The 12681-nt window shown below is 39.9% G+C and overlaps 1 protein-coding gene across 1 annotated transcript; it reads left to right on the plus strand.

Annotated features, from left to right (window-relative positions):
• The first annotated feature begins 3190 nt into the window (after positions 1-3190).
• On the plus strand, positions 3191-10541 carry LOC124110668 (C3 and PZP-like alpha-2-macroglobulin domain-containing protein 8). The gene is made up of 4 exons (XM_048387154.1): positions 3191-3277; positions 6123-6247; positions 8115-8451; positions 10396-10541. Exons 1-4 carry the CDS (start codon positions 3223-3225, stop codon positions 10536-10538), a joined length of 660 nt encoding a protein of 219 aa, XP_048243111.1. The 5' UTR covers positions 3191-3222; the 3' UTR covers positions 10539-10541.
• Positions 10542-12681: the final 2140 nt, after the last annotated feature.

Genomic DNA, 12681 nt, shown 5'->3' on the forward strand with positions numbered 1-12681 from the left:
TCAGTCATAATCAGAACTGGCGTTCTCATGTTCTATGAAAACTTACAACAAACAATCACTCAAATACTTCATGATTGCTTCATGTTGTTTCAAGCGCTAACACTGGTTTGTTTCACCTGTGACTCGATTCATTTAGCACGTTGGTTCGCAGTGGAAATTAAACTCAACTAACTTAACATGAATGTACCTCGCAATCAACTAAACGTGAAATCCCCTTTTTATGTGATGAGCAATGAACATGTAATACGATGCAAGGAAAACGAATTTTAAGTGAAGCTTCTGTTTAATTAGCGTGTGTTTACGATGTCAGTGGTCACTCTCTCAACTATTTCTACTCAGTGTGACACTATACTATTCTAGTTGACTAGTTCTGTCACTCAGAGAGAGGACCCGTGAAGATCCGGGGTAGAATAGGTCTCCAGGAACCCATACTTACCGTAAAAGGCGACTAACGGGGTCGGGTGGTCAGGTGGTCAGTTGGTTGATGCATGTCATCGATCCAAATTGCGTGGATCGAACCTCATGATGTCAATCACTGGATTGTCTGGTCCAGATTCGCCGTCATATAGCTGGAATATTGCTGAGTGCGGCGTTAAACAACAAACAATCAAACAAAACACCCATAAAAGATATCCATTTACGACCTACACCTGTGAACGAGAAACCAACTGAAAACATTGGAGTAAAATACAGCGTCTACGCTGGACGGCCATGCAGTGGGGACAAGTCCATTGAGATATCCCTCTACCACTATCAAACGGGTCCTCTAGCTTGCTTTAATGCAACCCCATACCATAACGCTGCCGCACCCGAACCGATCTTCGTCCATGACACAATGACTGACGTAACGTTCACCTCGACGTCGGTACACTAGAATCCGTCCATCGCTGTGGCTGAGGTGAAAACGAGACTCGTCAGTGAATAGAACTTGTCCCCTCTGCATGGCCGTCCAGCGTAGACGCTGTCTGCACCACTGTAGACGTGCTTGACGGTGGTTTCCTGTCATCATGGGACGTCTGGCGGGTCTGACGACGTACGGTTTGTGAAGATATTTGTCGAAGGCAAGGGATGCTTCTTGTAGTCACTGTTGCTGGCTGGAATCGATTTCGTAGGTGTGTTGTTCAAATCCAGTTGTCTTGTCAATTATTGGTTACGCGTGGCCTGCCACTCCGAGGATCGTCTCTGACTGCATTCGTCTGTTGCCAACGTTGCCATAAACACCACATGGTGTTTCTATGGACGTTAAATTGTCTTGCAGCATCACGTTGACTCGATCCTGCATCAAGCAGACGCTCATTTTCGGACCGGCGTGGCATTTCGTAATGTTGAATAATTGCGTAATTTTGTTGTTTTTCTGAGTGGTTGTTGTCAGAACGATGCTAAACAATGCATATGGAATCCCGTTAACGCACATGTTTTTATACCCATTCTTGGGTAGTGAAATGCATTGGGCTTGCATAAAGTCAACTTTTGCTTGGAATGCATCCTTTTACTGTAGCAGTTCCGTTTTTGTGACTTGATTCCATATATGAACTACACTTTACTTGTTTGAAAAATACAGTAAAGTATTGGTGTCACAGGAACTTTTGTTGTTGAGTATATATGAATTATAAATAAATTCAATTATTAATCGATCAAGAACATACACGTCAGTCATTCTGAATTTATGTAAAACTGTTATGAATATCAAAAGTAACATTCTTATTTTTCATATATTATTAATTAATTAATTGATTGATTAATTAGGTGATATATAGTTAATACACAGTGGATATATATTGAAAAACACTATCTGATAATATAATTTAGTATTCTTATTCCATATAGTCTTCACAATCTTCGTCTTTCCTTTCTGAAAAAGTGGTCACAAAATACTTTTTTACAGGAGAGGGGGCCACTGGTGAGTCGTCTCAGGTGCTGCAATTCACTGTTCAGAAAAGCGTGTCCTGGGAAACCGCTGATCGCCGGTTCGAATCCAGGTTCGTCCAGTTTATTGTTTGTAGATTTGTCAGCACCACAATCGTGCCCTTGGATTTTACCAGTGGAAGAGTGAAAACGAGTTAATAACTGTTTCACTTAGGGCTTCTCTCCAACATCAAGCTGACAAGCTTTGCTATAACTGCAATACAGGGAGGCAATAAACCAAACTTACTCTTATGGCAACAAACTGTATACATGTAGGATATACAATACGAAACGCCCCCAAAATATGATACATGTTTAACAAATGATCTTATGACAATCACTGCTCGTTCTGTTATACGAAAGTATTGTCAATGTTTATTTTAATTATCATAATGATTGAGTCACTTAATATATAGAAAATAATATGGTTGTGTTTTTTGTATTACAATGTTTTCATAAAAGATGGGTAGGAGATTTCTCCTTTTGAATATCAAACTCACAATTCCTAAATTACGATGTAACAATGCAAGAAGCAATATGTTATCATCCTAGTCATTTCGTCAAAGTAAGTATGTTTTTCCAAATAATTGGAACTTCTTTTAAACTGTGCGAGGTGCGGTGGAGGGAGATACGTGTGACGTAGTAACTGCCCACTGTTCGTTTGCGCTGCAGGCTATAGACATACTTTAGACAGGAGTCAAGATTAAGATATTCATACCTCAACCGTTGAAGATTTCGATCCTTGTCAGATCGCGGCCTGGGATCCAAGGCGGTTTGTGAAAGTGGAATAGGACTGAGGTATAGCAATTGTAAAGTTGAATATAAGCACTAAATATCAACAGGAACTAAGATTGTTTTGTACAAGAGGGCCCTGATTTTAATGAAATTGTTCGATATTCAAGCACTAGGATTTGATGTTGGATAGAGATGAAGCGACAGATGACATCTCGTTCGACACCTGTTGTATTTTACTTCATCTTCTCCTGATGTGGTACAGATATCGATGTTCTGTTACATATAGATTTTACAAAATGACTAGCCGGAGTTTTCACTGCATTGCAGGGTGACAGATGGCTTGACCTATTTCGGGAATCGGAAAGAAACAAAATAATTATCTTAATATTAACTCTTGAGAACGATTTCGCCACTGGATTCCGTGGGTCAACGCCTTTAACGAACTGTGACCAGATATATTGCTTGCTTCTCTTGCATCTCCATAAGGTGATATAGCGTAAGATAGATATTCGTTTGTGAGATCATGTCACATATGGCTTTGCATTGAATTCAGTAGTAGTATCACATCACTGATTCGCAAACATGACATCCCTGACGCTTGTGTTGCTGTTGACCATTACCTGTGTCTTCGTAAGAAGTAAGTATTAAAAGTTGTCCGACACCCAAGTAGATATTAACAAATTGCATGTAATCAAACAGCCATCGGTGACACCTGCTTAGTCAGTCCTGATTTGGAGAGGTCAATGTCGAATTGGCCAATCCAGGTAAACGCATGGAGATATCCTGTAAGGATCTGCCGATGTGCATCACATTTGATTCTCGCATCACTAATTGGCAGGACATGCTTGACCATGATTCACTGTTTGGTAGGGTTGATTTTTAACATCCCAAAGGGCTCACGATTTCCAAGCATCGTCTTACAAGGACATGTTAATCATTGTAAGCGCTGGTTTTCTGATTTGTGGGTTTAAAGAAATGGTACGATCAACAAACTGTGAGATGTTGGGCAAAGTAAACATGTAACGGTCGGTAACTTGGTTGATATTGTGTCATCGTACCCCAATAGCGTGACTCGACTCGGTTATTTTGTGCGTGTCCTTTTTTATTGTTTGTTGTATAACGCCGTACCCAGCAGTATGATGGCTGTCTGGTTATATCGAATCTGGACCAGACAATCCAGTGATTGATGTCAGGCGAATAGGTATGCACAACTGGAATAGGATAAAATGCATCAACCAAGTCATCAAGTCTGACAACCCGATCTCGTTAGTCGCCTCTTTCGACAAGCATGGATTGTTGAAGACCAATTCTAACCCGGATCTTCATGGGGGAGAGACAAGCATGGGTTGCTGGAGGCTTATTCTGACCCGGACCTTCATGCGAGACAGGTCATCGTCATGTAGCTGGAATATTGCTGAGTGCGGCATTAAAGAATAATGGAACATCATTTTTCAAGATATTTCAAATGCAAAAATACTGTCGTATGTAATTTACATGGCTTAAATTAGACGAAGGATATTGAAATATTGACAAATATTCAAAACCGATACAGATATTTGAAACTCCATTTTTTATCCTCTTTTTGGCCCTATCGTTGGCGACAGATTTTATCGTACAGCGTGTAGACCATGATTATTCTGGTCAAAGACTCTTGAACACACAGGTCGTGAGTGCCTTTTTAAATATCTGCTTCTCAGTTTCCTATTTGTTCCATGGCAACTGGCCAGCATCTTGAAATGACCTGTAGCCATATGTTTCTGTACACGTGAATGGGTCGTAAAACCAGTGTAGTCACGGCCTAATGACCGTACCGCTTTCCTCTCTCCGTGAAGATCCAGGGTGGAATATGTCTTCAGCAACCCATGCTTGCCGTCAAAGGCGACTATGCTTGTCGTAAGAGGCGACTAACGGGATCGAGTGGGCAGAATTGCTGACTTGTTTGATGCATGTCATCTTATCCTAATTGCGTGGATATATGTTAATGATGTCAATCGCTGGATTGTCTGGTTCACGCTCGATTATTTACACACCGCCGTCATATAGCTGGAATAGTGTGGTGTTAAACAACCAACAAAACAAAAATTCTCCGCAAACGGTCTAGTGAAAGTACTGCTTCCCTCTCTCTTAATTTCCCGGCGTCGTCACCGTTCGGCAAACTCGTACTCCGGTGTCTTTAAGTTCATTCTTTGGGCTCAGTTACACATTCAAGATTTTTTTACTGCCTTCCTTGATAGGACCATCCCAAATAAAATTTGTTAAAATTCCGATCATGATCCTGCGATTCGTGGCGGGAAATTCACGAACAATCAGACGTTGTTCAGGAAGCGTCCCGATTTAGCCGTTTCAAGCAGAAATCGTCTCGATTCTCCCGCTCTCAATCCGAATCTGATCCGACTTGTATGTTCCGCATAGTTAAAAAACGTCCGAATCTGTTCTCACAGCCTCTCGATTCCTGAATGCGATCCGACAGAGATCAGACTGTGATCGGACAGTGAAACGACGGTTTGCATTCGGCAAGATCTGGACTCCATCGTCAAGAAACGGCAATGAACAATTCATGCACGTTCATCACGATCCACAGGACACCATCCAGACAACACAGGACATTGTTACGATTTTGATCCGATACAGCAGAATCTGTTGCGACATAGTCACGATTGTAATTCGACTAGACAAAAATCGGCAGAGTTTCACGAATATTACGGGACGCACCATACTGTCGGGAGTGCTTGGCCGACCTCTCTGCATCTTTCCCGACCCGTAGGACTCTGTTACGAACGTTTAAGACTGGGTTCAGACAATGATAGACATTCTAGATCATTGAGGATCCTGTGATTGCTTACTTTAGGTCAAGTGCCTATTTACTATTGGGAATCAAGTTACGTTTTTCAATTATTAGTTTATTCTTGTTTAAGGACATCCTGGTACCCCTAGAAAATGTTGATCTTTTGATCGGAGAGAACGTGCTATCTCTAAGTCTGTAAACTGTGTCTGGGTTGGGTATCCATGGCGAGTAAGGCATAAATAAGGCATGGATTAACATCTTAGTATCTGATTTACCACTTGGCCTGTAACCAACCGTAGGTACACCAGAAGTATTATTCCGGCTGTCTTACTCAGCAAAATTCAAGCTGGTATTCACCACCCGATCCATCAGTCGCTTTGTGGAGGGAAGACAAGGGCTTGCAAGCCTGGAGGTTATTAAACCGATTTTCTATGTTCCATTCATATTATCTGCACCCGATATTTCCTGGACACTGGAATCTGTTTCGGTTGATAATCGAGACTGGTTATTCTCTGGCGTTGACGTTTTATATTTACTGTTGGCAATGATGCATTCGTGATAATGAGTTAAACAAGGATTCCGTCAATTAATGCGTGTGTCGTAAGAGGGTGGTGACATGCATGATTGCGTGTCATCGTACCGTATCGGCGCGGATATGACACGGTCATAGTGCTTTAATACTTGTTTTTTCTCTTAGACTCTTATGGCTGGTCAGCGACGAGGCAGTATGTAGAGCTTGAGACAGACACCCAGTATAACTACCAGTCATTGCAGGAGGTGGATGTGAAGATAAGATCACAAGCCACATCCTTCAAGTTCAAAGTAAAGTATCTTATTTCATCATTCCTCGTCACCTTTCATTATTTCAGAGTCAGAATACGTCCCCAGTATGAGGCTTGTCGTGAGAGCAACCCAAAAAGGGTATTTGGTGGTTACAGTACATGCTTGCATTCTTTTTATTAATGTTCAGTTCTTTCACACAGGAAAATAAATGACACTGAGTTTTTCCACAAACACCAGGAGCTCATTCACCGACATTTTAAGTATTGAGTCACTTGGTATTGGGTTCAAATTGCTGGATTAAGGAGAGCTTTTAAACATATATTTCTTTGGTTTCATAATATTTTAGGCTTTGGGTTTTCTTTTTCTTTTGTTAGAGCCTAGATGTGTTTTTGGTCACTACTTCAAAACTATGAAAAGAGGAGGCATTTCTTTTCCACCGTGGTTCGAGAGCATCCAGCAATGCCCAAACTGTAATGAATCTGGAAGCTTATTCGTCTTTTTACGATCGATAAAATTTAGATTTCATTACTTCATATACATATAGTCTGGTTCGAAATTATTGTGAATTTTAATGTCATATTCAAGGAAGCATACATAAAATATCAATATTGACACGTGTTTAAAATTAAGGTATGGTCAAAGGGAAGCAACTCTTCTTCAATTTTAGAAGTAGCAAATAAGAGTTATCTCCCTTAATTATGGAGCAGACGACTTTTCCTGATATATGCCAGAAATGAGTGCAGAGGACAAAAGAAGGTTGATTCTACAGCTCCATGATGGAGGCATCATTGGTGCTGCTAGAAGAAGAGAACAGATACTCCTCTTCCTACAGTGTATAAAGTTAAGAAGAATATTGAGAATGGTTCGGGAATTGAGCACAGAAAAGGAGCGGGGAGACCTCGAAAACTGGTGTTTGGTGATCGTGTGAGAATGGGTATTTCGGCTTCTAAAAACAGAAGGGCGAGTATCTCAAATATCCAACATAAAATGGTAGATAGAGGGACAGTAAATGTATCCAAATCTACAGTAAGAAGGAATTTGATTGAACTTGGATGGGGAAAAAAGAAAGGAATTGCCTCTCCGCTCTTGAAACAAGAACACAAGGATAGACGTGTAGGGTGGTGTTTGGCGCATAAAAACATTGACTGGAACAGTGTTATTTTCAAAGATGAGAGCTTTGTATGGGTGTATCCTAACAATGTTAAAATGTGGAGTCCGAAGTTTCATGTTTGGGGAGGGATATCTTCACTTGGAACGACGCCCATGTGTGTCTTTGAGGGTAATTTAACCAGTGAAAGGTATACAGACATTTTGGAAGCTCACCTGATCCCAAATGCAGATGGGTTTTTTATGGAAATACTTGGATTTTGCAACAGGATAATGACCCGAAACACACCGCAAGACATGCGCGGCAGTGGTTTGTGGACAACAATGTGACAGTTTTGGACTGGCCTAGCAACAGCCCGGACTTAAATCCTATAGAAAATGTGAAAAGACTCATGAAGGAGTCGGTGAACCAAAAGGGATTGACAAAAGTTGATGACATGAAGCGCGAGGTGGTGCAATATTGGGACTCTCTCACCCACAAGACTCTAACCTCTCTCATAGGAAGTATGCCCAATCGTATAAACTTTGTTTAGAAGCAAATAGTGGTCTGATAAAATATTGATGTTACTGTGATGTGATTAAAGTAGGTTTGTGCTCACTTAAAATGTTTTATTTTGGGGGGAAATTTTCATATTTACAATTTTAAAGATTTTCAATTCTCAATATTTATGACTCATACTGTATAACTCTATAAGGCTAAAACAATGCTGATGCAACGTTCTAATGTCCTCACCCAAACATTTGTATGTCTCTGATTACTATGAGGCTGACATGATAATATATCTAAAAATGCTTACAGATCCAGGCTTCAAATGACGCCCACGTTGCTTTGCTCACCTATGATGGCGAAACGGGACAGAACATGTACGAAATCGTCCTCGGTGGATTTAGCAATACGCGATCTATAATCAGAAACAGCAGACAGGGAACCAACAGGGTCGAAACATTTCATTCTCCTCTCAGTTCCACGGAATTCCGCGACTTCTGGATCAGTTGGGAAGGAGGTGTGATATCAGTGGGCACAGGGACGACTGTTGGCGCAGGACAGTTCATGACCTGGACGGACCCAGCTCCCAATGAGGTCAACTATCTCGCCGTCACAACGGGGTTCGGGTCTTCTGGGTCCTGGCAGTTTGGTAAGGATTAATACAGAGGAGATAGTATGAGTTGAGTGTATTTGTGTGGTATTCCAATGATATCATCAATGGAACTGAAAACTAAGAACAAAAAAGTAATATTTCCATTAACAAAATAAATAACAGCGACAAAACCCATTCCATATTCATCAAATTCGATTGAACAATTCCGACTATATCATGAAATGTGTCTATGAATCATTGTGATGACCCCATTGGTTTGCAAAAAGGTGAGAGTATCTGCCCCACCGTTGGTACCCGTCACATGCAAATGCAATTCAATTGCTCACCTAGGGCAACATGGGAACATATAGTACAAGACACAACAAGATATTTTATAAGCTCTGCTCAGGACTTAAATGTTTTAACCAAGATCAAACACTTTTTAAGCAACAGTCGTATGACACTCTTTGAAATCTTGGTAGAAAGAACATGCTCGATTGTGCCTTAAAAATTGTGAATGTAGACTCCAAAGGCTGTAGCTGCTGGAATATTGCTGGAAAGTTGTCAGTTGACTAATGAAAAGATGAAGTCATTCCTCTTGTCATGAAGGCTCCTTTAGTTCTAGTTCAGGTGTTATATCAGTGGAAGGGACTTAGCTATTTAACCGAGGGAAAGTGTTTTTATTTTATTTTCAACATAAACTATCTTCTTTTAAATAAACTGCTCATATCGATAATGAAGCCTTTCAATTCCAGCCAGGAAGAAGCTTCTGAAACCACTCTAAAAATGAATATTAACTGTAAAAGTGTTTTTAGATATATTTTGGAAAATGAAAAGCTAGAATGGTTTAAAAAAATATTTCATCTGAGGTTGTTCAAGAATCACTTGACAGTGCATTTACACGTATTGATACAAGCCCAGAATATATTGTAGAGGCATGTTGTCCAGCTTCGTCTGACAGGAACAGAAAAACTGGCGAAGTGAGAAATGAAGTAAATAATTCCTTTGACCACAGAATGTTTAAGATCTTTCAATAAAATTAGAAAATGTAAAGATACAAATTATAAGAATAACACTACTTTGTTTAAGACAAGTCAATATCTAATTAAATGTTTTCTGAAGTTTTCCGTACTGAAAATTATATTTCTTGTTGAAGTAAAGTCTTGAAGGTTTTGTAATATTCATAACGTGAACTGTCCTCTAAAGTGAAATGCCATTCTTGGTATAACATGATTATAGACCGATTTCAAAATTCTTTAAGAACCATATTTACATTTCCAACTGACTTATATAAAACTAAAACCATGAGATAATAAATGATTTCTTATGTGCGAGTATTCGTTACCATGTTATGGCCATGTATAACCTTGTGTGAGGAATAACCATAATGGTTCTTCTGATACCTTCTATATACAACTCGGAGTGAGGTTATATACTGAATTAGCAACTCAGATTTAAAACTACCACACCAGTGTAATACAATTCTACCAAGATATAGTTTTCATTTATGTCTTCTATTATTTGAAGATGATGTATTATTCAGAAACAAATTAAGGACCTACAACATTATGGAAAATAATGTATATTAACGGTAAAAGTGGATAAATAAACCCAACTGAAAATGCGATACGAACTTGCAATTGATAGTCGTGTACGACACCGTCACCCTGAACCTGAAACAATTGCACGACTTGTTGTTGGCCTTGCAACCAGAGTGGAATTAACATCCCCCAGACAGGTCATGACTTTTGTTGACCCTAATGGTCTGTAGTATGATGCTGTCATTGAATCCTTCTTTTTGGGCTGGAATATTATATTTAACTATCAACAGAACATTTGTTTTGTATTGCATCTATGAAATTTATCTTCCTAGTTTGCTGAGCCTTCGCTAACTGAATTATGTATGATTTGCTCTCGTCGCTACTACCAATGTGACGTTAAGTGTTCAGAAACAGACTTTGTATTTTTAAGATGTAATCATATTACCGCTTTTTCCTTCAGATTCCGACAGCACCTTGTTGAGTGGGGTACCTATAGCAGGTGTTGCAACAGACAATGTCTACCAGTATCAGTCTGTTACCACCCGTGGCGTCCGCTTGACACAAAGAGGTAACTGTATTCCGGCCCTCGTGTTCTGGTTATAACGGGCCTCAAACGACGCCCAAATTGCCTTGGTCGCCAACGACGGCGACACTGACAATAACATGTACGAGATCGTCATTGGAGGATTTGGCAACACAAAGTCTGTCATCCGAGAAAGTAAGCAGGGCACAAACGAGGCATTTGCTCTTCACAAGCCTCTCTCTCCGGATCAGCATTTACCATTCTGGATAAGCTATGAAGACGGTCGTGTAGCAGTGGGATATGGCATCACTGTCGGAAGACGGGAGTTCATGTCGTGGACAGACGCAACACCCAACAAAATCAGATACGTCAGCATCACCACGGGATTTGGCTCTGATGGACACTGGCTCTTCTGTGAGTATTTGAAAACGTGTTCTTAAACATAACGGATACATGTGTATCAACTATAAGAAATAATGTGTGAATATCAAAACGTGTTATTGGATGTTTTAGGCCACATATTATGCATTTAACATAGGATGCTGATATTTCTATAAAAATTGTAAGATGAAAGCGACTTCAACCCATCGAATAATACAATGACCAATTTCACATAAAATGCATTGATTCACAATTTTTAGTTATAAAAATACAGTACCTCAAAAATCACATATATCTTGATAAAACAAAAAAAGCAAACGTTGGGGATCAGGCCATGGTTAATACACTTTGAGTAAAACATTTGTGGGCTGGTGTCAGTAATTCTCAGTATGTGACCCTGAACACAAAGGAATCAAACCAGTAAGTACACATTTTATTGTTTTGTTTTCAGATCAAAGATACATTTAATTGGATGAAGGCCATTACTGTAAAAGGTTATTGCATACTGCAATAATTTTTACTGTTATTTTATTTTGATTTATGTTCTTCTATTTATCGAAAACAGAAACTGTTTCCAATACCCCCCCCCCCCCCCCCCCCCTCTCTCTCTCTCTCTCTCTCTCTCTCTCTCTCTCTCTCTCTCTCTCTCTCTCTCTCTCTCATAATAAAAGACGTTAAAAGATAATAAGTGTTGTTATAGTGTCTGGCGCTCGTTATTAAAAGGGGGGAGGGAATTAAACAAGGACTGGTCGGCTCGGTAAGTATACTGTGTCTGAGATTCATGTAAAACTGCAGCATAGTATCTCAGTGGGTTAATACTATAAAATTGGCATTAGTCGGCATTAGTCCGGACTAGGACACACCATCTCCCCGAGGCAAGAGTTAACTGGCGATGAAAGTCCAGTTTCCACCATTGCCGAGCTAGACTGGAATTAGTGGGCTCGATCGTAGCACCACCAGTGGTAATTACCAGTTATGTCCCTTCTGAGCCTCTCCTATGGACCAATCCGATTCCACCACTTGCATTTGTTTAAACAAAATGGCGGCGCCCAGTCAAGACGATCTGATCGATAATCAAGACCTATATTGTGATAAAACGGGTCTTACATCGCCAAGGGCATCAAATCACGCAAGCACCTTGATTAAAATCATGAAAAGGTCTGGAAAATATCTGTTGACAACGAGTTGGCGGTGCACATGTTTTGCAAATCCTGCAATCGACCGAAATCTGCACGACAGTTTATGAACTTGATTTCCATTTCCATTTCCATTTCTGAATCAATATTTCCATCTGAATCAATATTTGCAGTACTACAATAAGGGACCCACCATTTTATATTCTATTCTGTGCCCGAAAAGCTAGAAACAAATCTTCATATCAGTTGTTTTCAAGACCTAAATGATCACTGGGCATGCTGAATGTTCTGCAAACAAACATGCATAATATGTACTGAAATGAACAACTCACCACTTATACATCATATGATTGTGTTAACTCATTACCAGTATGCAAGCCCATGCATATAAATATTATGTAGACGTGTAGACACAAATACATATATACTGCAAAGTGTATTTAAAACATTAACAGTCCTTGGTGTATAAGCATAGCTTTCGATGAGCTCAACATGAATTGTAACAGCCAGGGCAATGCGTAAACCGGTACCCAGACACGTAGACATATACTGTAAATCTGGAAATTACCAGTGGAATGATTCATACCCTTGCCTTGCCTTGCCTTAATCGACACTTGCCTTAATCCAATCAAACAGCAAATAACTCCGCTAAAAACAACTCAGAGTTTATATGTTTACCCTGTTGAATTGGCATTAAGGAAGTTCA

The sequence above is a fragment of the Haliotis rufescens genome, unplaced genomic scaffold (assembly GCF_023055435.1).
Source record: "Haliotis rufescens isolate VD_foot unplaced genomic scaffold, xgHalRufe1.0.p SCAF_67, whole genome shotgun sequence".
NCBI lineage: Eukaryota > Metazoa > Mollusca > Gastropoda > Lepetellida > Haliotidae > Haliotis > Haliotis rufescens.

Coding starts and splice junctions, on each gene's coding strand:
- LOC124110668 (XM_048387154.1), top strand. CDS start 3,223: ATGACATCCCTGACGCTTGTGTTGCTGTTGACCATTACCTGTGTCTTC. Junction 6,248..8,114: donor CCACATCCTTCAAGTTCAAA/GTAAAGTATCTT, acceptor AAATGCTTACAG/ATCCAGGCTTCAAATGACGC. Junction 8,452..10,395: donor TTCTGGGTCCTGGCAGTTTG/GTAAGGATTAAT, acceptor TTTTTCCTTCAG/ATTCCGACAGCACCTTGTTG.